The sequence below is a fragment of the Apteryx mantelli genome, chromosome 2 (genome assembly GCF_036417845.1).
Source record: "Apteryx mantelli isolate bAptMan1 chromosome 2, bAptMan1.hap1, whole genome shotgun sequence".
In the NCBI taxonomy this organism is placed as follows: Eukaryota; Metazoa; Chordata; class Aves; order Apterygiformes; family Apterygidae; genus Apteryx; species Apteryx mantelli.
Window position 1 is genome coordinate 52,764,365 of NC_089979.1, and position 26,607 is coordinate 52,790,971.

General features: G+C 37.7%; 1 protein-coding gene across 3 annotated transcripts in view; it reads right to left on the bottom strand.

The window, feature by feature from the left end:
- Nucleotides 1-6,802: 6,802 nt before the first annotated feature.
- YES1 (YES proto-oncogene 1, Src family tyrosine kinase) overlaps nt 6,803-26,607 on the bottom strand; it is a 51,342-nt gene continuing 31,537 nt past the window's right edge. For all 3 annotated transcript variants that reach the window (XM_067290671.1, XM_067290669.1, XM_067290670.1), the window contains exons 2-12: nt 24,571-24,843; nt 19,875-19,974; nt 18,752-18,850; nt 15,670-15,773; nt 15,339-15,488; nt 14,966-15,121; nt 14,508-14,687; nt 12,018-12,094; nt 11,527-11,680; nt 10,862-10,993; nt 6,803-10,041 (exon numbers count right to left, since the gene is read on the bottom strand). In XM_067290671.1, the coding sequence (XP_067146772.1) occupies nt 9,833-10,041; nt 10,862-10,993; nt 11,527-11,680; nt 12,018-12,094; nt 14,508-14,687; nt 14,966-15,121; nt 15,339-15,488; nt 15,670-15,773; nt 18,752-18,850; nt 19,875-19,974; nt 24,571-24,835 (1,626 nt within the window). In that variant the 5' untranslated portion in view covers nt 24,836-24,843 and the 3' untranslated portion in view covers nt 6,803-9,832. The remainder of the gene's footprint in view (nt 10,042-10,861; nt 10,994-11,526; nt 11,681-12,017; nt 12,095-14,507; nt 14,688-14,965; nt 15,122-15,338; nt 15,489-15,669; nt 15,774-18,751; nt 18,851-19,874; nt 19,975-24,570; nt 24,844-26,607) is intronic.

Genomic DNA, 26,607 nt, shown 5'->3' on the forward strand with positions numbered 1-26,607 from the left:
GTGTCTCTATTCTTCTGCTGTTCCTATCTGCACCATGGGGACAACTTCCCATCTTACCTTCCTTGGATACGATGAATCACTTACTACAGTGACTGAGGTCATTTAGGTGTCCAAGCAGGTTGCACCAAGCACATTCCGTCTCAAGAAGACTGAAGGGTGTTCAGCATCTTATATTACCAGGTCTGAAGCTGCAGATATCAGACCAGGTGATACACAAGCTCAGATCTCAGCCTGACTAAAGATAATGGTGAATCCTTAAAGAAACTTAAAATAACTGAGTAAGTGCTTGCCAGATTGCTAAGTGAAATTTAAAAAAAAAAAAAGATATTTCTATAAGAAACAATTTCAGAGTGAATCAAGGGAGGAAAAGGCACAATATCATCAGGTCACACTTTTTGCAGGTGTTCAAATGATTGCTTAGAGGTTTTTAACACTTTCAGTAGTGTCAGTGAAACGCCAGACTTGCATGGCAAAAAAGGAATTGCTCATTCTATGGTCTAGGGCACCTGCTAGCTGAAAGGGCACTTAGAAATCCCTTCTAAAGCACTGCTGCATACCAAATTTTGTATGGAAAAAAAACCCAACATGCAACTCAACTCTGCCTCCTCATCACAGTATAGTCTGCGAGTAAATGGTAGACCTGTGTGCTAATCATGGGGTGCAGAGAAGGGACAGAATTCAAGAATCCAGGCTACTAACTTGAGGCTAATGTCCACTTTTGTGTGCAGGGGAGAGATCACTTCTTCAGTTAGCCCATTCAAGAGGCAAGGAGCACAGTCCTTAACTCCTGCTCAGAAACTGGAGCTGATGGACAGGACAGGTAATAAGTGACTGTACAGATGAGTTTTGTATAAGCAAGACAGATGCTTACATAAATATATACAGATCAAGTATTTAGAAAACCCATTTACCTTGCTCTGATCACAGTAAAAAAAAAAAAAAAAAAAAAGAAGTTCCATATTCTTATGTATTTATTCTTTGGAGCGCTATTGATCTGGGAGACTGGGTTTAATGGTGGGCAGAGGATCACATTTCCCAGCTCACACTGTATCTCTGTGGCAAGTGACCAGTCTGAACCTACTGTACCTACAGCCAGTGTGCTCTACCCTTAAACAGAAAGTGCTACAATTACCAAGGAGGACAAGAGAAGATAAATCCGGTATTATAAAGAAGCAAAGACAACTACAGAGAAACTAGATCTTTTGCTGCTAAGCCTTGCAAGCAGAATGCTATCTCAGCTGTATCCTTTCATAACAAATTGCTTTACCTAATAAAAACAGACACAAAACCTGCTGTGCAATTAGGGAACACAATTTTTTTTACAATGTTCCCTGCGTTGCCCAAGAACTGTAGTTGCTGTAGCTGAAAACGGCTGAGTGCTTTGGACCAGCTCCGGAGTGCTCCTTCAGCATGTGTGTGATTCTGATCTTGCAAACTGGCCCCCTGTCTGCAAGGCAGGGGAAAGCAGCACGTGCTTTCATGCCTGCTTGGAAGGAAACCCATGTGCAACATATCAATAAACACATAGCACAGAGTGGGATTGCAGACACACCTCAGGTAAGTGATTTGCTGGTACATGGAGGTGGTGGGAGGTGGGGGAATAGCTTAAATTTAACTTTTGGTGTCAGGCCACCTAGATCACTCTGAGACCTGAAACCCCTTTACACAGGGCTCTGCACTGAATTTGCAAGGAGCAGTATCAGGTGTGAACCTGGGGATTCTTCCTTCAGTTTGGGCAGGGTAACAACTTACCAACTTCCCTGTCCCTGCCCAGGGTACTGTCAGTCCGTAGCTTCTGAGCCTGGTGGTGGTATTGGTCTCCACTCCATGGGTGAGGGTGTCGTGTGGGTTGCAGTGACTGTCATTAGCACTGAGCCCAGCTGGTGTGGGCTCCATCACCCTCTTGCTTCCCTTCCCCCCCCCCCCCAACCGGCACTTGGGAAGGGCGATGCCAGCACATGGGGCTCCAGCGTTGGGTGAGATGTACCCAGCTACCAGCAGCACCGCCACAGGCCACCCCACCAGCTGCAAGCCATGACAGCACATGACCCACTTACCGGGGGCACAAGAGACATCTGCAGGTCCTTTCCTACCTGAATGATCCTGTGATCTGACGATGTCTTGATGCAATCAAATACTCCCTCAACGATGTGATCTTAGAGCATGAGGAGTGTGTTGAAGGCATGGGGTCCCGTAGTGCAAGGCCACTTGCTCACCTTTGTGTTGGCTCAGGCCCCAGGGACTTGCACAGGTGCCAGTGAGGCTGCACGTGAGCTCCTTGGGGCTTTGCAGACCTTGGTTGTGGAGGCAAAGGGTGCCATGGCCCAGGACAGCTGTGGCACTGGAAGTGGTGCCAACAGGACAGCCAGCATTTGCCATGCATAGGTTGTCTGGATAGCAGGTCAGCTGGGTCCCAGCAGTACCTGAGTCAGCCCCATGCAAGGGGCTGGCAGGGTCTCCCAGCTGGAGCTCCACGCTGTCTGCAAATAATGATTATATATTAGCTTTGTGGAGGCACCTGGGGTAGTTGAACTCAATCCACTGGTTTTATCCAGGTGTCCACTGTGGTGGATAATGCGAAATTACAGCAAGCATGTCTTGGGAAGTGACCTCTGCAACTTCAAGACAAGGAGTCCAAGCTGGCAGATGTTAAAAGCTGCCCACCAGAAGGTAATTCTTAGCAGACCAAGCCCTAGCTTCTGTCCCCTGCTCTGTTGCTGTCTCCAACTTCATTCTGGATGAGGTGAGATACCTGTTTTCCCCTTGCCCTGATTTCCCATCAGGAGATTATCAAACTGACCTCATTTGTGAAGGGTTTGAGAGAGAGAAGTGCTATACATTGGGTAAGAATGATTGTTGAGTGAGACAGCAGATGCCTTGGAAACCCTGAAGAGAGTAGTTGTGTAGCAGTAGATTCCTGTCCATTGCCTGGCTGAAGTGTAAACTGGCTGTCTTGGGGTGGACAAAGGAGGGTTGTGCTATGTTGCTGATAATCTAACAGCATTTTCCCAAAGCAGGTTGGCCTGCCAAAGCGGACATATTTCTCACTACCTTCCTCAATGCCATTTGTCAACCTCAAGCTGCAGAGAGTGTCATTCCGTGTTACTCACCTTAATGATCAGTTGAACTTAAGGAGCATATCTGTTGCTAAGTACACATACACTCACTCTTCAAAACACTTAGTAGCAGTCGGAATAGGCTGAGGCCATTCTAATGACAGTGGTGCCAGAGATTATGTTTAGCTTTTTAGTAATCTACTTATTATAACCTTAAACCCAGCAAAGCTATCGATTGAACTTTGGTTTAATATGAAAAAAAAACCCTCTCCTTGCAAGTGGCTGTCCTTTGACAAATGTGTCAGGAAGATTAAATGCACAGTTTTGATGCAATGCTACAGGGAATTCTTGCTCTTATATGACTATCCAGAATGTCTAATTGCTTCCAGGTTGGGCATTTCCCCATGAAGATTGCCAGAAAGCCAACAGAGAATTCCCACAGGCTTTTCAGTAATTTTCCATAAATACCCCCTTTTAAGTAAATCCAGGGCCTTAACAAATGGCGCTAAATTAAAATGTAAATACTGAAGCTATTTCTATTGTATTTGCAGTCCTTTAGTACAAAGGAAAGAGTATAAATTTATGCTATTCATAAACCAATATGAAAAAGACAGTCATTCCAGAAGTGAAGAGGGTACTTCAGTGAAAGTGATCTGGATCTGACCTTGCTCTAATAGAGCTAGCTTCCCAGTTTTCCAGTCACCTCCTGTTTAAAAAAAAAAAAAAAAAAAAAGTGATGGTACATAAAGCTGCTAAAAGCTGCTAATCTTTAATTCTGCGAATTCTCATACATGTTTATGCTATTACTACACAGCCACATGATGGAGAAATAAAAGCCAATCAATTGTAGTGAATGATAAACATCTTGCCAAAGAGAGTAGAGGAAGGTGGTGTGGAGAGCAAGGGATGTAAGTCATTTAGGACCCAGTTTCCACTCTCAGACATGTGAACCACCACTCTTGCCTTTTCTTGGGAGCTCTTCAAAAAGACAGAATCCCTTTGGATACAATTCACAGGTTTGGCCTCCTTGCCAGGATTAAGCAGGGGCTGCAATGTAGCACTGTCATTCACTTTTTGACAACAACCTTCAGCATCTCCTCGCTGGGCATATTCCACAGTCTGTGGAGGAGCAGGGAGCCATCCTCACTGTTCCCATGATGAAGCAGTCAAATTATTAGATGTTCTCCTTATTCATGGTATTTTTTTTTCATGAGTCAGATTGGAACTGTGATTTATTCTTTCCTCTTTTTGCAAGAAATCCTTGCTTATCCAGAAAATACAACTCTCGTGCTTCCAAACATTAAAGTAGAGGGAAGGATCATCAGCCACTGAGCTCCTGGAAGACTGCCTCAAATGTGAGTAAATGTTGGGTATTGAATGAATAGCAGATGCAGCAAGGAAAAAAGCCTGAGCGTTAGCATGCTTAGGATGGATTTTCAGGATCAAATGTAAGATGCACTGATCCATCCATGCCATAGTATGTATGTATCAGTGGTCTCAGCTAGAGACTTAATCTAGCAGTAGGGCACAAAGAAGAGAGGTCGAATGCTCCTACTGCGAGTAGCTTTTTCATAAAAAAAGGAATGCTTTCACAGCAGTTAGCTTCAATGTTGGTACATGACTGATTCATCAACAACCTTGTATTCAGGTTTTTTTTTTAAATTACCAGTCTATTCCTCAGGCCCTGCTAAGATTAATTAGGTAATTGTCCCTTCTCCTTTAAGAAGAACAAATCAAAAGCAGCAAAAGGGCCAGCATATGTTTCTACTCATTTAAAATAAGTGAAATACTCATAGAAGATGGACAATGTTCTGTAAAAATACATAGTGCTATAAATACTTTTATCCCCCCAACAACGGTGGTTATTGCAATTTAACAAAAATATGACTTTAAATTAAAAAAGAATGTTTAAAATGAATAACCAAAGTGCTATACACAAAAAGCAAATGTTTGCATGCAGAACTGACAAGAAAAATAAGCTCAAAGACTAGGTCCAGTGAAGAACATGGGTGCCACAGAGGATGCCTGAACTCTGTTTTAAGTTCCTAAGCATTCAGTACACACACGGAGAGGAGGGAAACCTAATCCCAAATCCTACATCCACATAGTGCCACTAGGGAAGAAATGCTAAGCTCCTTGCCAGAGTGTCTGTAACAGCATCACTCTGGGGCTAAGCTGCAGAGGCAAACAACCCTGTCAGTGTGGTCTCCAGGAACCAGTATCTCTCTGGTTAGGCCCTCTGTATCAGTTTTTCAAAGAACTGATCAAGGTTCACTCTTTTAGAGGGCAAGAGAATGCTGTTCTTCTGTCATATTGGGTCTCCCCAGCCAGTATTCAGGGGCTCAGCTAGGAACCAGTGAGGGTGAGCTGAGCAGACACAGAACCATCAGAGAGAACAGAAAGAGCATTTCTCTGTAGCTTTGCTTCATTTCCACTGACCCATGTTTGTGCACAAGGGAGCAGATGCTCATCAGTTCCCCTGCATGCCTGTTTCTACCTCTTTTCCAAAATATGACAAAGAAAACAGATGATCCCTGCTATCTTTGCTTTACACCCCTCAACTGTTCCCTCTTTCCTGTTAAGTGCTTAAAGTAACATCCCAGCTTCTCACCTCCATCTTTCACTCTCAATCTCTCCTTTTCCCTCCCCTATGCTAAGGGAGAAGCTGGGATGCCATTGATATTTTTCCAGCTAATCGTCTCCCCATAAGTGGCGTGAGAGAAGACAGAAAGCAAGGGAAAAAGGAACCTTGCTCTAGAGTGAATACTTATGCCTGTGGCTGTGAATGAAGCCCTACACTTGGTTTTGCACCCACAACTAAATCTCTTTCACACTTAACAGTCACCTGTATAAGATGCAATGGCAATCCAGGAGTCTAGATCAGAGCCCAGGTTTTCTGCCCAAGGCTGCTGTATCAGAGGTAGGTATGTCCATTCTCCTGTTGCATCTCTTCCCAACCTGTCTTAAAAAGGCGGTGGCCAGAGGTGCGCATGATGAGGATTCTCACTCCTGCACTGACCACAAGCCTCCTGCTGGGCCCAGGAGGCTGATGAAGCTCAGTTCCTGCATGTTGATCAGGCTGAAGCAGGAGCAAGATGCGGGGCTGGGAGGCACCTGCACCTCCAGGCATCTGCACAAAGAGTCTTAAGGTCCTACCGCAAAAGACAGGAGGCAGGCAGGGAATGTATGAAGCACAATTTGGGGCTTTAGCAGTTATCTACCCAGACCAAAATCAATTACTCAAATTTAGCCCTAAATTCCTTAGCGGGGTGTGAGAATTTGACTCTGCTGTTTATGACACGCTGCTTAGTTTAAGGGGGGGTCTTTGGGGTTTGTATCTAACATGACTATAGCTCTGCAGCAGTCTCGCATGTTGGGGGAAAGTTGGTACAAACATCTACAGTATCTTCGCAGAAAAGTTAAAAACAGAGAATTTTATTGGATTAAACAGATTGAAATAAATAACAAGAGTTTGGGGCTCATTATTAAATTTAGTTAAGTTTATGTTCATTCCACATTTGAGGTTTCTCAATATGGTGTAGATCACGTTTCAGAATTGCCTGTATCTTAGAAGAATGAGGGAAAGAATAATACTCTGGCTTGTTTCTACCATCAGCAAGTTATGGGAGACTATTCCCCCCCCCCCCCCAAATTACCTTTCCACGGCTAATTTTCAGTGGTAAGAGCTAGTCGCAAATGTAGTGAATGACAAGATTCAATGCTTTCAAGGCTAAGAACACATAAGATTCTTTGTGATGCTTTATGCTAAAAGAAGGATGTATTTTATCTAAACAGTAGGATCATATACATTTTTATGTTTGGAAATTTTCTCAAAAATCATATGAAAATATTTTTCAAATACTACAGCTTGAAACAATGCATGACAGAAACAATCTGCAGCCCTACCACAAGAAAATGGATATGACAAAGGTCTGATGGACAATGGGGAGAGTACAGATTACCAGAAATATTACAGGATTGTTGTCATTAAAAATAGTAAAACATTAATTACATTACAGGAAATACTAAAAGTACAGTAAACTTTGCAGTTCACAGCTTCTGTAAGAACTCTTTTAGTGCTGTATTAGTTATTATTGAAACTCAGAAACAGTATGTTGACAGTACTAGCTGCTTAATCTACAGCGGCACTGAATATACACTTCAGGATTTGGGATTTGAGATTTGAGAAGTACTGCTCATTGAGATAGATAACATTCAACATAGTTGAGAAAAAATATCCACCACCACAAGAACAAATTTATAAAATTCCCTGAAAAATTGCACAGAAATCAACAGTGACTGCTAATGCCAGATAAGTAAGAGAGAGGAAGTGTGTTTGCCTATGGTGTGGCAGTGATTGCCAACCGAGGGTCTACTTTGGAATTTTTGTCCCAAGAGTCCCAAGTCTGTCTGTCCGTCCATCTGGGGGGCAGTTTTAAGTCTAGACAGAATTGTTCTAGCCAGCTCTTGCCAAGGACTTCTGAACTGCTCTAGAAAAAGTCTCCCTTTCACAGCAATAGTTTGTAACACACCATGAACTCAGCATCTTTTATGAAAGTACATTAAAATAGTTTACAGAGGAAAAACATACACCTAAAAACTCATCAAGATAACTGAGGCTACAAAGTTCAGCTTCCCTTTTATTCCCCTCCCCCTGCCCTCCATAAGAAGGCTACTCTGGTTTTGTTTCCTTTTTTTAAATAAGCAGATGCAATCAAGGAGAAATTTATTTTGAACCAATTCTGCAAAGCAGTTCAACAATGCCATACTTATAAAAATACTTAGTTACATAATTAAACTTATTACTATTTATATAAAAAATGTGAACGTGAATTTTAAACTCTGTTAGGGAAAGAACCACATCAAGGTCTTGAGGTGAAACACAAATAAATTTTCATAAACATACAATCTCTTTTGGAGAAGTTTTATAATACACAACCATTTACAATGAACACGTTCATTAAGTTAGTGTTTTGTTCCTTTACTATACAAGTGTTACTACAATGAACTGTTTCATTCGGTAATTAAAATCCAGACAATGCCAGTGTCAGTTTTTGGCATTCTTTGTTATAGCTGTATTAATACATAAACTTGTATGATTGTGTTATTCATTTTAAAATATTTAGAAAAATTAAAATTCCTTTTTTTTTTTTTTTTTTTTTTTTTACATAAAGCCCTTTTAAAATTTGATAACCACAGATGTACAGGTGATAGGGGATGATGAGGGAAAATGGAAAATGATGGCACTGTTCTTATAAAGATCCATTTGGTAGCTGGATTCAGTGTAGTGTAAACTCATGAAAAAATGTTAGGTTTAGTACCGGAACTATACTACCAACTTTTCTGGAATCCACTTGTTGGATAGCTTTACAATGATAATATATGAATTTCAACCCAACAGCTGAGTTTAGTGTTTCAAAATTAAATTATACAAGCTTGATCGGAAATTCAAAAACCTCATGCAAATTGTTGAATAGAAGACATGATGTTATTGCTTAATATGTCAGTAGCTGAAGAAAATAAATCTAGATGTTGTGTAAGCTGCGCTGAATGCCAGCAAAAGTTCATTGTCACTATATTAGGTCAACATTAAATATACTTTATCCCTTTAGTTTTTAAACTTTCACATTTTCTTCTGTTTATTTTTAGTTAAATAATTCTATAGGAAGGGCAAAAGCGGGAGGAGAAACTGTGTGTAAGAGTGTCTTAATAGTCAAGAAAAGCAAAAGTGCAATCAAATCCCTGAACTAGTGACAGTTTACATTTGTGGCACCCACCCTTATTAACAATATAAAAGCCACATATAATAGTACCAAATCTGTCTCTGAAAATGGACTAAAAGTGGCTATTTACCGCTTCAGTCTTGCTTTCATGGTGAGCTTTGTTCAGGTAGTCTTCCCATACAAAAGCTCTTTGTAAGATTGGAGCTTAGAAGATTAAAGGATTTCATCCCACCCCAATTTTATTATACAGTTTCAAGTTCAAATATCATCATACTTTATCAGTGTAACTTTATAAAATATTACCTCATTTTCTAGTTACCTTCATTATTCTTAATTAGCTATGCAGAAAGAAAATAAGAAAAATCTCTCATGCTACTTTCCAGTTACATCAATAATATGTATTAACACAGTGCATTATGCTCTCTAATTTCACTATTGAGGTCTACCATTTAGATCAAAGTTTGTCATACACTGTTCCAATTTCTCTTTTAACCTGCCTACCCTAATTAAGTCCATGCAAGAGGAAGCTTAAAGATCAAGACTATGTATCAATAGGGTTGTACCATCTTTAAGGGAAAAAGACCCATGTAATTTTGAATGCAGGAAGTTTTACAGAACTGGAATAGAATTGTTTGGTCCCATAAAGTTCCTCTGCTTTAAAAATGTCCTACCCCAAGATCACTTGCAATTCCAGACAATTCTCTCTTTAGTAGAAAGATTATCAAATGCTGGGAAAATAAAGGATTTGAAACATTGGTTTTGCTGCTATTCTTCACACCAACACTCGTTTTACCATCCCGTATTTTCAATAAGCTTCCTTTGGACCCTGAAATAAGTTGGGAAAAAGAAAAAAAAAAAAATCACATCATTGGTAAATTAGATTATAACACTTCAAAAGTGGTTTTGTGCAACTGTATTACAAAATTCCAGTTTGCCATTAAAAGCATGCAAAGTAGCAAAGATTTTCTTTCCTTTGATTCCTTAAAGACATCAGGAATTCTTTGCAAGTCTTTTACATTTGGCAGATTTGTGCATGTTATATAGATTGTTGGCTTATAAATTGTCTCCAGGCTGGTACTGTGGTTCTGTAGCAGTAAAATAGTCCTCCAAGAAAGACTGTATATATTCAAATGTTGGTCTCTCATCAGGGTCCTTCTTCCAACACAGTTTCATTAACTCATGGAGAGACTCCGGACAGCCTTGTGGGCAAGGCATCCTATATCCACGTTCCACTTGTTCCAGAACTTCCCGATTCACCATCCCTAAAATGAAAGCATTTTATCTTTGAATGACATTACACAAAGTACAGTTTGCCAAATTTTTTTCAGGTCTTCTTTCTCCAGACACAATGCTGTTAAGACATGCATGTGAATCTACCATGATGGAACCTGTAATAGGCACACTGCATATTGAATGAATTTTTTAAATTTTCCATTAAATACATTTTCTGAAAATTATTTCATTATACCAACAATTCCTCAATATCTTGTCCTTTGTCCATTTGTATACTTATTCATATGTTTTGTTACAGGTCATTTACCACTGTCTTGGGCCTGTTCTTTCAGAAAAGAGACTCAAGCACAAATACCCTCTGCCTGCATTAAATTCCATTCAAGGACCACTTAATTTGAAATCAGACCATGAAAGAGACAGTATATATTTGACAGAAGTGTCTTATAATTCCAGTCACAAACAGCAAAATACCTAACAAAACATGTGACGTATGTTTGGTTTCAAAAACTGGTCTAGCAAGTTTGCTCTACAGATACTGTAAGTTGGGAAAATGTCAAAATTAGAAATTTCAGAATCTGATGGATAGCAAAATAAAAGGATACTAAGTTGTCTGCAATGACCTATCAGTCACATTTACAAATGTTATCCTAAAACACTTTAATTATACAGTAGTTAATCTGTAATTAAAACAAGTAACTTTGTGAACACAAGAACCAGCGAAGCGTGACTAAGTATTTGTCTCTGCTTGCTGACTGTGGACTCTGAATGCAGCTAAAGAGCATAAAAGGAAGCTTCTAAAGCACAGCAAAAACAACCAAAAAAGGAAAATCTATTAAATTTTCCCCTTACCTGGATATGGCACTCTCCCCTTTGTTACCAGTTCTGTCAGTAAAATTCCAAATGACCACACATCTGACTTGATTGTAAACCGACCGTACAACGCTGCCTCAGGAGCTGTCCATTTAATTGGAAATTTAGCTCCTAAAGACATTGGAAAGAGAGATACTTAATTTTCCCTTGCCTGTGTATCATCTGCTTACACTTCAGAATATTTTGAAGTAACACTGCACTCAAAAAATTTTACATTTTTTTTGTTGAACCAAATTTGAGGTGATTTAGTATCTTAATATTTCAAACTGAAAAGCATTAGGGCAGCAACTACTGGCTACAATTTTTCTAAGCAGTTGAAAAAGGGGAATGATCTTCAGGATGTGATGAGCACCCTCGCTGAAATCTCAGCCCTCTTCAAACTCTAGCAACTTATTACCTAAAAAAACAACTAAAAATTTTTTTTGAAAGAATAAGCAATCTGCCAAATAATTTTGAACATTAAAAACTTTACAAAAACTGTGCTAGGAGAGGGGCCATCTAACTTACATAACTGTGAAGGTACACTTATATGCATAAGTTTTGTCACATAGACAGAACACATGGACACATTCTGCTAAATGTGACAGTTCATAACAACTTTAAGGTAACTGGTTTTATTTATTCAGTAAATAAATCAGTCTTACCTTGTCTTGCAGTGTACTCATTGTCCTCTATTAACCTTGCTAAACCAAAGTCTGCTATTTTACACACAAGATTGTCTCCTACAAGAATGTTAGCTGCCCGGAGATCCCTGTGGATGTAGTTCATTCTTTCAATGTAAGCCATGCCATCAGCAATCTTAAAAATAAAGTTTTATTAAGAATTATTTTGATGACTATATTAATTTGTCCAAAGCATTAAAGTATGTCCTTTTCTTTTAGTTCCATTCTCTTTATATAAGCATGGGAAGTATCACAAAGCAAGACCTTATGACCACATACGAATTATAGGGTGTCTGGTTATACAATATTTGCTAATTTGGATCTAGACAGTTTCCTTTCGACAACTTACAAATCTACAACAGAAGATGTAAAGAAAAGCAAACAATAGCCATAACGTTCTAGTTGGTATCTGATATACTTTCAAGTCTCTTCTCTAAGCACAAAATACACTTTTCTTGGTTTATACAATATACCTGTGCAGCCATGTCAACCAGCTGTGGGAGTTTTAAGTACTTCCCTTCTCCTTCTTTTAGGAAGTCTAGCAAGCTGCCTGTAAAAGATAACACAAACATTTTGGGAAAACATGGTAAAAATCATAAACTTGACCTAGACATGATGATTTACACATTCAGCTCCCAAGCTGTTTGAAAACCCTCATTTACTAAAACCCACAACCCAATCAACACCTATAGTTGACTCTGCCCTTATGATCGGTTAGTGCAAGTTTTATCCAAACATTTTGGAGTCAGTTTCAGTAATTTAGATAACTGAACATTAATAAAATAGACTGCCACTTGATGATTATATGGCAGTACATAAGGATTTTCCAGTATTCCTGGTCTCAATGCCCCTCCTATTTGGACTTTTTTCAGAATGAGTTGTGTAATTAAAAAACAAAACAAAACAAAATCCCTAGATGTAAATTAAATTTTTCCTAGTTACTAAGTTTTTCTGTCAGCTCCCACTATATACTAGAAAAACGACTGTGAAATTGTTGATTTCATTTTGTTGCTTTTTCTTTCTCACAGGGCAAGTAAAAGCATCTTCCATTCTTTAAGATGTATTATCTTCTCCCATTATAAAATGCAATTGCATCCAGAATATCACAACATTAGTAGTATTTGAAGTGCGTTCCATGGACCTGTGTGCCTTTCAAAATAGTAATCTTTACATGTATGGTAAAACTCTGTCTCTAACATAACAGTTTTCTCCACAGGTGTCATTAGGGATACAAGAACATGATCTTTTTCTTAAGAAAATGGTAAAGACTGAATAAAGACTAGTAACTAATCAATCTTTCAAAATTACAAAGATGAAGAGTGTGGTGTTCATGGGGAAAAAAGTCACTAAATTGCAATTTTGCAATGGAATTTATTGCAGCAGCCATGAATTAGATATCACTGATATGTTAGTCATTTGCTATACTTTTGCATCAAAAGTGAAAGTGTGACAGGCCAGATCCATGTTGCTGATGATGTTTGTTTGGGGATTTAGCACAGACTTTTCCCCATCTCAGATTATGAGCTCAGAGGAATGCAGAAAAGGAAAGATTTCACACAGACTTCAGCAATCTGTCCACATTGCAAAAATTATTTTGGGGTACTACACAGTTCCTACCCAGCTTTTTTCCTGAGGAAAAAAAGAAAAAGAAAAGAAAAAAACCCCCTTTTTCTACTGTTGCAGTCTTTGAGGTATGAAAACATATGAAACCTCATGGGATAGAAGTAGGGAAAGCCACACAAATAAGACCCACCTAATTCAAGTGTCACCGTATGTCCATATGTTTTATGGCATCATTATAAAGTATTAAAAAATATATACTTTTTTGCTCCAGTACTTTTTACTTTTTTGGGGAAATTAAGCATTTTTTTCAAATGAAAAAAAACTTGCAATGGCATTTTGGATCTGTAATTTAGATGAACATGCAATGGCTTCTGCAATTCTTTACTTCTGTTTTTTTAAGGTAATATCCCTGTTCCAATTTTAATCTTTACTTTTTCTTAGATGGAATGCTCGAAAGCAATTGCCTATCCTGATTGCCTTGCCAAAACCTGATTTCTGAATAATGCAAAGTGATTTTGCATGACTGCTGTAAGGTCTGACAGAGAGACTGTCTTGTTTTATTCAGGAATAAAACCAACACAGAAGAAACTTCTTACATTTTCTACTCCTTTCTACCTTTCCAGCCTTAGAAAAATACTTAAAAAAAAAAATCCATCCAACAGAAAAGTAAAAAATGTTTGTGGCACAGCACTGAACATAAATTGCAACTCCCTTGACTTTGACATTATTTCTTCTTCTTACCAAGACAGTAAAAGTTTTCTGTGAGGTGAGCAGAAGATTGCATTTTTCAAAAACTGGAATAACTGATTTGAGAAACCGCTTCTTCTTAACACTAATATGCTTACAATGTTTACTTCCACACTCAGCCTAAATCTCTTTTTCCAGAGGGGATGGGGAGGGTGAAATGATGTAGAGTAAGGGAAGAAGAAAGGAATGGAAAACAAGAGAGAAAAGAAGGAGTCTGGGAAAAAACAAGCTATTTAAAATTTGCAATTACTCTACTAGAGAGAAAACAAACCCAACTGATTCTGTGGTTGTGAACATGACCTGGCTATAGGTAGGTGTATTCTCATAACGGTATTCCCAACTATACTATCTAATTTAAATGAAAAGTACAGGCAGTACACACTAAAAAAAAAAAAGAGAGGAAAAAACTCTTGAAAGATTAGCAAGGATGAAACAGATGTTCAAAAAAAAAAAAAAAAAAAAATCATGCCTCCACCCATGCTCTAAATCAGAACCGCTTCAAGTAGGTCAAATGTTGCTCATTTTAATTTAATCAAAATTACCATTTATACTCCAAGTCAGTTTAAACCTAATGTTAATTAAACATTTAATTTGTTGCTGGGACTTTAAATAATCTTTTAAATTTAGTATCTAAAAGCTATTCAGTCACATACCTTTCGTCATGAATTCAGTGACTATGTAGATTGGTTCCTCAGAAACAACAGCATACAGTGGAACAAGCTTGTCGTGTCGCAATTTCTTCATGATCTGCGCCTCCTGAAGGAAAGCTTCTGGCATCATTGTACCAGGTTTTAGTGTCTTGATTGCTACTTTTGTGGTTCCATTCCATGTTCCTAGAGAACCAAATTACATTTTATTCTCTGCTAGAACACTGAAGAGGTTTTCCTACTAAAACCATTTGCTTTTTGCTTCTGTTTTGTCAGTTAATAGAATAATTATAAATTAGTAACTATATTGAAAATTAGTTTTAACTTTACATGATTGATCATAATTACTATTTTCCCCCTCAATTCTTTATCAAATTATCTTTTCAGATTTTAATACTGATTTACCTAAAATATTATTAAAACAATCTTACAAACAATTGAGAGGTGTTACATTATGCTCTTACCCATCCACACTTCACCAAAACATCCTTGGCCCAACTTAACCTCTAGCCTCAAAGATTCTCTAGGAATTTCCCAGGCATCTTTTGCTAGTCCCTGGGTTTGTGGTTTCACAGTTGGACACACAGTTGTCAGCTTATGACACAGCCCATCAGCGTGTTCTAGAAAATGGAAAAGTAAGTTTTGTAGCTAAATAGAGATAAAACTATAATAAAAGGAACATGCTAATGTTGATAAAAGAACTATTTAATTTACTGTTTGTCAAAGTAAAAAAGTAATTTTTATAATAGTGAATTTTTAAAAAATAAGCTATATATGCAGTTTTTCTTCCTCACATTAGGCACAAAGCAATACTGGAACACTGGAATTTAGGCTTACCTCTGTAGTGCTTTACTAACTTCTGTAGAGATTCAAATTGTGCTCTGGTTGTGATATAGTATCCACCATTATCAAGTTTTCTGATTTTGTAGTGTTTCACATTATCACCTCTGACCTCATCCCAGTCACGTATGGAAAGGGAGTAAGCACCTAGAAAACAAATTAAATTTTTGGTGAAGAACCAAATAGAAAAGCATATTTAATACATTTCCCCTAGTCTTGTTACACATGTACATGTGTATAGGTATAACGTAATAAGACATAAAAATGGTCATTATATTCAGGGGACCGGGACAGGCAGGGGAAAGGAAATATGCAGAAATATACATACCTTTAGTGGTTTCACTCTCTCTTACTAAGAAAATACCACGCTGGTTCCCAGGATTTAAAAGCAGCCTTTCTGCATCTTTCCTGCCCATCTTACCAAAATACCACCTAAAAAAAGTTAAAGGAAATATCTGTAAATAAAAGCTTCCTAAGCTTGGGTAATCAGATAGAGAAAAAAAGATTTAGAAATCTGAAGTACTGACAGGACTACTTATATCCAAAAGCAGTTACACATCAACAAAAGTTATGACTCCCATATAACTGAAAGACTAAGGTGACCTATTTTTATTCTAACACAGTTCTAATTTCTACTGTTTTCAAAATCTACGTAAAGAGGCCTCTATCCACAAATATTATGTTTTTCTGATGGGTTAACAATAGACATCGACAGTATTCACCAGCTAAAGTAACACTCTCTGTGGTTAAGAAGTTTGAATGACAGGCTGAATCAGATGACAGTGAAATACTGTGGTCGCACACTCAGAGCACTGCAGCACCCCTAACTACGTTTTCTTTTGCAGACGTTTCAGTTATGTGTTAAAAAGCATTGCTTGGTACCAGGTGGGTGTGCACAAATATCACTGGATCACAGAATCATTCGGGTAGGAAGGGCCTTTAGGAGGTCTCTAGCCCCGCCTCCTGCTCCAAACAAGGTCAGCTCTGAGATCAGACCAGGTTGCTCAGGGCTACATCCAGCTGGTTCTTGACAAACCTGCAAGGATGGAAAGTACACAACCTCTCTGGGCAACCTGTGCCCCTGCCTGGCTGTCCTCGCAGTGAATTTTTTTTTTCTCCTTATTTCCAGTTGGAACCTCCCCTTTTTCAGCTTACGTCCATTGTCTCTTGTCCTCCTGCTGTCCACTGCAGTAAAAACAGCGCTGTTCTCTGCTGTTCATGTAGAAACACCCCTGTAGTAAGTATCACTCACTTCTCTTCTGTGCTCTATGTGTAACAGTCCATCTTTGTTGGCTGTTTTGTGCTGTTTCTCTTGCCTAAAATTCTTTCACAGAAGGAATTTCTTCTTCTGTGCTCCCAAAGCATGCTCATCCTCATAAACATTATGCACAAAGTTCTGTCCTGGGCCAGTGTTAATTTTATCGTCCAGCTTCCAGTGAATCTCCAGGCTTTGGAAGAACACTTATTTCTAACCATATTTTATTGGAACTGTGCGCCTCAGAAATCATAAAATGATGCAAAGTGTAAATTTCAAACATTTGGGACTGTCACAGTACCAAGCAAACCTGGCACTGCAGGGAGAAGAAAAGTAGTATCAGAAACCCACTGCAAAACAGTGGTTTTGTGGCGGAAACATTTTGTGGGGGGGAAAAAAAAAGGTAGGTAAAAAGGGATCTTTTTGTTGGCATGTGATCAGAATGGCCTATGCAATCATTTAGGAACATCAAACTTATTTTTTTACATTTTCTTAAGTTTGCAGTTTGACTGTATAAGTAGATGTGCAAAGTTAGAATGAGTTACAGGAGTATGTCTGTTTCGGACAATTTGGATGTAACCTATAATCTTATTGAAGCAAACTTCAACCCCAGTAATTACTTCACATGAAAATGCCTCTTCCCTAGACTACTATGGCAATTTACAAATTATGTTGTAAAGTGCTATTTTATTTTACTACCTATAAAATAACAGAAGGGTCTATTTGTCCTTTTTATGAGCATTCAGCATTTATAATATGGCAGCATTCAAAAGGCAAAGGGATAATATGGATCCTGTCACAAGTAGTTTGCAATATAAATGCCTTCAGGCTTAGAAAAGACAACTTAAGAAAGAAAATCCTAACAATTTTGTGGCTGTATATTGCTTTTGCACTTGTAACTCCAGCTGCAATAATAAAACAAAAATCTATAAATGCTATCAAAGCCAAGGGCTAACAAGTGAACTTTAAAGCAAATGAACACTATTCCAAATGCTGTGGTAACATTTAATAAAATTAGCACTAGTTCTTTAAAATGTTCAGTTAAAAAAAAAATTCCTCACTCATTGCCTCTTAGTCCCACCTCCAGCCATCACATAAATCTAGGACAAATCGCCCTCCCCACCTTTTGCCAGTATTCAGGAGCAATATTTTCCTTCTAGAAACACTGCATTCTTAGCTAGCAAAGGACTATGGTTTCTACTGGTACCACTAGTACAGCTCTAATGGCAATATGTCTTTATCACATAGTTTAAAAAAAATCTCAAATTTTTGACTTACAGATCATGATTTTAAAAATAACTGAAACTCAAGGACATTAAGCAACACTGTGACTTTGACACAATCACTTTTCAATAGTAAAGAGCCAGGTGAGCGCAGCAGCAACATACTAAAATCGCAGCTTGAGATTCAGGAAACATCTTGGAAATTGGGCTGTTTTCCCAGAAGTGCAGTAGGAAACACAGAAGTGCCCAGATCACGTATCAGGGAATCACTTATTGGCAGCACCATGCCTGCATACTGAGCAGTGGAGTTTTATAGTTTCTAGTACAATAAACGCAATTAATCCCTTGAAACAAGTACCTCCTGAAACTGCATCCCAACTCGTAATTCCCCAAATAATTCCATGCAATTTTTAAGTGCTGCAGGAATAAATGAATGTAGAATGTGCTGGTACTGCAAACAATGTTTTTTTCTCAATTCAAATCAGTCCTTAGCATGCCTAAGGATTTTGTACCAAAAAGTTGTTACAGACTGATAGCTTAGCAGTAACGGACCATGCAAATGTTTTTTCAGAATGTGAGACTAGATGCTATCAAGGATATAGCTGACCTTGAATTAGGGTTTGCCAAGCAAAAATATATGTAAAAACTTGGAGCTGAGGGTGTGTGAACTCTTGACTGAAAAAGATGTATTTTTGCTTTAGCCCTACACAGAGCAAGCAGGCATAAAACATTTATGTGAGTATCCACCTCACACCTATTAATAATTATACCTCCAACACCATCTAAGTAGCATTTTTATCCTTGAGTTAGTAGTATTATCCTATTTCTTCATTAAATGTTACATGTAGTGACTTAAGAGAACACTATCACCATAGGACTGTAAGTGCAGAATAGATAATAAGAACAGATTGACAGGAAACTGAATGTCTTACTCTTCTGCTTGAATGGAGTCTGCAGGAGCTACATAATTGCTTGGGATGTAGCCCGTTTTTCCTGTAGCAATGGATCGGGCTTCCCACCAGTCTCCTTCCCTGCAATGCAACATCAATTATCTCTTCAACATATAAACAATACATCATTCCCTAACAGCTGTAACATCCTCACATATGAAATGCAGGCTAAATTTTAGATAACATTTTATCTTAATTAAGAAGGCATCCAAAATAATTTGCACTGCACCTAAATTTATTTCTGTTTTTATTGTAAGCTATGTGAGTGCTTCTTAGTGGAATTTTATATATATATATATTTTTTAATATAAAAAGCAGCATTTATCTATATATGCAAAATACAAGTCTGTAACAAAAAGTTTTATGGTAGAGCTGTAAACAAACTTCACAGTACTCTAGCCTTAATCTGCCTAACTTAGATCCCTCTGCCTGAATGTTGACAGTGAGCAACAAAGGAAACAGGAAGTCAGCTAATAAAATTGGAGAACTGGATGAATGAAAACTACTGCACGCATGAATTAGAACTGTTACCACAGCCAAAAGCTGTGTGTAAAGAAACCTCCAAGGTGAACAAATAATTTTCTCTTTAAGAGGCTTTCAGAAATCAGATCATAATACTGTAACATTACTGCAATTAAACTAGAATATCAAACTGCTGAGATAACCTAGTGTGGATTTACAAAGGAGGCTGGTAAGACCCCCTTCTGCTCGGAGCTCTCCTTGTCTGGAGCCAGGGTGCTCAACTCCTGCATTCCCAGTACGGTTCCCTCCTACACCCCACACTGACCTACCTGTAAGAGAGAACCTGCAACATGCAGAGTCTGCAGTAGCAGGCTTTTCCACCTCTGCAGCCCCAAAAGGGACAGCTGTGCCTCATTACAGGAGGGAATAAAAGGATATAACCCTATTAACAGAGGAGAAGAGGGCTTTGGGCTTCCCCAGGTTATTGTCTTATCAGTATCACTATTTTTACCCCTTATCTGTTGAACTCTCTTATTCAAGTAAAAAAATCCATTTACTCTTCACTGAAAAAGATTTAAAGAAATGTCGGGTTAGTATTATTCCCAACAACATCCCAGTGAAGTCTGTGAATGAGAAAACTTACGTGTTGTTTATTATCTGGAACCGTTCGCCTTTCTTAAATGAAAGGTCATCTGTAGTTCTAGCTTCATAATCATATAAGGCCACAAATACAGTAACACCACCTTAGGAAAAGGGAAAAAAAAGCATATGATATAGCAATAATACTGCAACACTTGATTTAAGGACTAATCCATGAAAAGAACTCATCAATTTTGACTTGGAAGCAAATCAACACTTTGGGTTCCATCTCACTGTAGAAGCTGGATCAATAATCAGCTAATTTCTTAAGACAGAGGAAGGCCTATGAACAGATACCCCTAAAAAAGCAGATTATCTCCACACCAAAAAAGCAGCTAGATAAATCATTGGAAGTATATTAATAATTAGAGCACTTATACAATGAAACGTGGACAACACATTAACAATTAAGCTAATTTATTTTTAACAAATGCAACCCTAGAAGATCCTACAACACCATGAAAGCATCATATTAAACTATCAACTACAAATTTTTACAAAATAATTTTCTTGTTAAACTTCTCTATAACTAACTGATGTGTTCCCAACTTTCTGAGGCTACACATCAAGGTCTACTCAAGGAAAGAAACTAGAAACAGAAGTATCCCACAAGGGACAAAGACATTTCACTGCTCTAGGACTAATGTTTTTTTAAATTCCATCCAGTCTCCCAACCAGTGAAGCAGACCTTTGCTGAGGATGATCCGTAACTGCATTACTGTAGAGACCAATAGCTAGAGATATTTCATATAATGAGCATTCACACTTCACCAGCTCTTTGGAATTTGCTTCCCCTGCCCCTCTTCTGGTGCGCAGCATGTTGCTGCATGTCCCATGAACAAGATGCAAGTATGAGAGAAGGATGGTAAGAAGGGTCCTGTATTTATTATAGGAAAACATTTTCTATCCCTAAAAAGCCTAATCTATAAAACTGGACTAAAGGAGGAGTAGGAGGGAAAGGAGAACAGGCTATATGCCATGTACAAGGCAAAAATAACTATATATCATAACTAGAAGAAATTTAAAATAGAAAAATTGCTCATGGACAATTCAGAAAGACTTCTCAAGATCTAGAAAGGCTATTTCACAGTCTAATGGAAGTTTAGGAAGCTTAATGATAGACCAAGCAGTAAAATAATTTATTTTCAAAAGTATAATATTACATTTCTAACATGCGTATATGTGTACCTAGATACACATGGAAGAAGACCTACAGAAATACATTATTTCTATTTTTAGATGTTACAATTAACATGACAGCCCGTGATCAGAAAGGAAGAATACATAATGCAATGGATATTTTCTACTTCTAATGTTACTATTTTATGATGGATACTTTCTATCAGAAAAGTTCCAAGTCACTTAAATATTTTCATTTGATTTAGAGTCTTCCTGAGATTACACTACCTCAGCAGGGCAAAACTGGAAATGAATTTACAGTTCATCTAGGAAAATCAGAACAAAAAAAATCCCCATAAGAGGTTAGAGTAGGTGGATTTTTTTAAACATGTGATTTACATATCAAGATTTAGTTAGAATATCTCTGAGAAGTTAACAACTAATCTAAGTTAAAAATTAACACAGTTCTACAGTTTTTCCTGTGTGTTACTGCATTATTATTCTGATGACACAAGCTGCTGCATGCAAAAAGAAATTGTGGGATAATATACCATATTCACACAAATGGAAACCAAATGTTAAGGAAATAAACCATCTCCATTGAGCTGTTCAGAAGATGAAGAAAATCAGTACTCTGAAGTCACAATATTATTGCATATAAAGCAACTGGGAGACTCCACTTGAGAATAAACTGTACTATATCTAGAAAGATATTAATTCAACATGGGAACAAGACAGATAATAATTCTTCTCTAAACAGCATAACACTATTCAAGAAAATGAAACAATGGATTCAAATATAATCCACGCAACAAGAGAGATTATTTGTGTACTTTGAATTATTTAAGAGAACTGAAAAGGCTAGTATATAATCCTTGTAAAGTTTTGTTTTGATTTCAACACTTCAGCTAACAAAATCTTTTTATTCTCACTCACAAATGTAATTATTTTATAACAAAAAATAATAAAAAGATTTCAGGACAACAGCATCAACACAGAGTATTTCAAACAGATACATCTCAAAACGTTTTTCAAAGGCTCTCACCGCTGTCATCTTTGTGGATCACTCTGAGGTGATCTGTTTTTTAAAGCTGTTTATGGACCTAACATTTCACTTAAAGGGTATCCTTTGATTAGGGCATCATTTTCTTTTTCTAATCTAGAAGTGGTTTTGGAGAGAAGAGCAAGCTTTCTTGCTCAGCATGAGGATTACAGAACACTAGTGCTCACAGAGCTTCATGGAAGGGAAGAAGAATGATGGTCACTTTTTCTGTTTTTGTTTTCAATAATACCCCATGAATTCTAAGTGTTTGATGACAGAGAATGTATAACATAGGAGCAATGTGTCTTACATAGATTTCTCCTCTTTTTCTGCTCCAGGGGAATAAAAGATGGCCCAGCTCTCTTCAACCTTACAGCTACAGGCCACAATGAAAACCGTATCATCCTTTTGTCAGGCATCACTAATGGACTGGTTTAAGTACTACTGACACTTATGTCCTTCTGTTTGACAAGCCCATCTATTCTCTCTCTTCCTAAGCAAAAGGCCACAGAACAGGATCCAATATTTTATTTGTCACAGTTACAGAAAGCTTATCTCTGCACAAAGATAGCTGTGGTGTGTGTGATGCCTCTGTAAACAAATTACTCATCGAGACTTACTCTAGTTCATAATATGACAAGAACAGGCAAGCCTAGAAGGCCCAGTTCACTGTCCTGAGCTGTATGATACCTACCCACAGCTTTGATTATTGTTACAGCCAAACAAAGTCATTTTATTCATTCACAAAAACAGGCAACTTGGATCTAAAAATTGGAACTGAATTTACCAAATAATTGCTGGTGAATTTTTTATATTGGGGGGGGGGGAAGGAGAAATAAAAAAAAAGAAAAAGGGAAAAGGAAAAAGAGAGGTGTGTGGGTTTGTGTGTGGGTGGGCTGGTTTTATAAAACAACGAGAAACGATTACATAGGCAGTATCATTTTTACCTGATCACAAAATGATGGGGCATTCACCCAAATCAGCCTGCCTGAGGATACCTGAATCCACACTGACGAAATTCAAGACTATCTTCCCATGAGAAATCTCTCCTGTTGATCCTGGTCCAAGATATATAACATGCTTAACTACTAACTGGCACAGGGACAGGCAAGCGAACATCCTTTCTGGTCTCTGCAGCAAGGATTTAAGGTATTTGGGGGTGGCATTCCCGATGTCTGGTGATGCTCAGGAGTGCTTGCATGTGCTACAGGAGATTCTGATGTAAACGAGGAATCAGATCTAGTACGAGGACATACACAGAGGTTCTTGGTGGAGATGAAGACTTCTTTAAGCATACCAAAGTCTACTTACTAGTGCTAATGAATAAAAAGAAATGCTGCCATATTTCATTCCTGCATATGTTAATCCAAAACTGGGATTCAGAGCTGGCTCAAAAATTTTGAGACAAGATAGATGCTCATTATTTGTTTTTTAATGGATTCCCATAAAGGGGATAGGAGGTGATCATTATCTGACAATTCATATTTGGTTTCCTAAATTGCTTAATGTCAAGGTCACCGGGGTTTTCATGGATCTCAAATCTCTTGTGTTTAAAAGCCTTTAAATGCCACAGTAACTAAGCAAACATTAAAGCACTGTAATTGTACTAACATTAGAGTTTTGTGGGAAAACTAGAAATAGACTAAGAAAGAATTATTTATGGTATTTTGTGAAGTGTCTGTGCAAAGTTTCTAGAATAAATTACTCTTTCTTCTCTCAAAAAAAAAATTCAGTGAAACTAAGTGAACACAAAGAAAAGCTCACCTATTGAGATTGGCCAGGGGCACCAAATCAAGTTTTTTTTAATGAAGTTTTAAGATTTTGATATAAAGGGGGAAGGGGTTTACACCATCAAATGTGTGTTGCTTTAAAATGCCATACCTGCGGAGACTTTATATCTCAGTTGAGAAGGTCTCTGCATCTTGCAAATTTTTACATTTTAACATTTTCAGCTTTAGTTTTCATAGGACCATGAACATGAGATTTCTGCTTTTTCATTTCATATTGTTCATATAGTACTAAGCATACACTGCATATCCTTATTATCTTTATAAATGAACAGATTCAATATTGCGCTAATATAAATAACTTATAGCTAATCAAGTAAGTCTGAAAATTAGTTTAAATTAAAATATCAGTTTCCTGAAATTTGAGATCCTTTTCATTTTGCATCTCTCTCCTAAAGTTTAAAGCTTCATGTGTGTCTCTAACAGCTCAGAATTTCTAACATGCTTTTATCATCTATTCCCATTACTGCCTTTAACATACGTTAAATTTCTCTGTGCTCTGATCTTAACAACCCCCCACCAAACACACAAAAACCCAAATAAAAAAACAGATACAAAACTCCCAACCCCACAAATGGTGGATAAGGGCTGAATTATTATCTGAGTAGTAAAGATAATGAAAATCAGAAATCTCTAAAGAACAACTTATTTTAAATATGTATTTTATTTCTGGATGACAAGTGGTAATAGTATTTCTTAAAGACAAATGTCAAGCTTACAGATAAGTTAAAAAAAAATTATATAACACTCACCCGTTAACGTACTAGGATATGGACTTGGCACAGTTGAAAATGAAGATGATGCTCCTCCAAAGGGTGTCATTCCTGAAGGTCCTCCAAAAGGAGTCATGGAATGACTATTAAAATTAACTGCTGATCCCTTTATTGCCGGTGATTGTGTTGCTTGGCTTGAGTCTGATCCATAATGGCTGACATGGGAACTAACTGGTTCTGGAGTATTATCAGTTCTGTATTTCATGGCTGGACCTTTGTCTTCTTTGCTTTTAATGCACCCCATGGTTGCTTCTGTGACAATAAGGGAAAAAAAGGAGTTCATCTTTATGTTGCATCTTCTGATAGATAACACAGAAGATTCACAAAAAGTTCTTGTAAATATTGATTTATTATTGTTAAAAGAAAAAAACAGTAAAAATGACGACAACCCCCAGCAACTGCTACTACATGCAGGTAACACGTTCTGGTGAAAAACTGTTCTGGAAGAAAATCTAAAGCATTCAGACTAGAGAGAACAATTATTTTCCCATACAAGAACACACACTGGCAGCACATTTGGATTATTCTTCATCCCAGTTCCTTGGTGGACTGCACATGGTAAAAAGAAAAGAGAGTCAGAGAGACAACAGGCAAGGAAAGGACCAGGGACACTGAAGACCTGTATAGCAAGGGAGAACGGAAAGATTAGGAATTCTGAGCAGAGGTGACAAATATACACAATTATACAAGAAAAAAAGTGGGCAATTCCTATTTTCTTTTTTAAGCACCTGTGCAATGAGGTTCTGATCTGCTGCTTGTATTACAATTAAGGATAGCTTTAAAGAAATAGAGAAGTTTTCATCCATTCCTCCCCCCAAATACAGCTCGCAAATGAACCTGTAATATTCACTGCCATGGGACAGGACTAAGCTCAAGAGTCTAAGCAGAATAGTTAGAAAAAAATTTTTACAAGAGTAACTAGTAGTAGTAGTTTGTAGTATAGTAGTCCATAGCAGTTTAGAAACGGAACTACACCCTGACAGGTGACAATTTTCTAGCCTTAACTGCCCAAGACTGCCACGAACTTCTGCTACAGGCAGACTATTCCTGTGGGAATAGCTGTTTACTGGGGGAGTAGCTGGTTCCTGGTGATAGTTATCAGAGGAGATATGCCACAAACAATTTACTGCTGCTTAAGAAGTCCCCATCTGTCATTTGTCAGGTGGTGACAACTGATGGTAGGCTTCTTCTGACTTACCCCCACTGGGACGCAAGTCAGGGAGGAAACAGGAATCTGTACTAGATGCAATACTAATATTTTTAACTGATTTGTTACAGAAACAGCAGCAATTTGAAAGCATTAAAAATACGGTTTTTGATAACTGCAATGACAGTTTCACAGATTCTGTAACTAACAATATAGGATAAACAATCAGGAAAAGGTTCCCATTTTATGTCCAATTTTTATTTTCCATTTCAATTCTCTCTTACCTTCTTGGCTATTAGACACAGGCATCCAGAATAAAATAAATCTTACTAAACAAATACTAATATACTCACATTGGGACAAAACTGGGACAAACTGTCTTCTGATTTCCTCTATATAACTTATGATTACAATATTAAAGATACTGTGATTTCCTCAAGAACTGTGAATCTGAGTTTCTGGAAAGAATGACCATAAGTGACCATATGACATTTACTGATCATAAAGTTAAGAATATTCACCCTGCCACTTCAGTCCCTAACAGTGTAAAGTACTACAGACAACTACTGGTGCAGAAATTAGCAGCCATGAAGACAAATAACTGCATTTTTACACATCTTGTCTGAGTTTTACAGGGAAGAGTTAGGAATAATCACAGAAGCACAGCTTATCTAATCTTTTACTTCTGATACTATTATTGCCAACATATTAATTGTGCATGAATGTTAATAGAGCAACTGAGACTCAAAGACATAAATCAAGAATTTAATGCATCTAAATACTCTACAAAAGAAACCTTACAATCTACAGTAGAAAAGCTAATTATTAATTCACGATACAGGTGAATCATGTAACAAAACACATCCTTT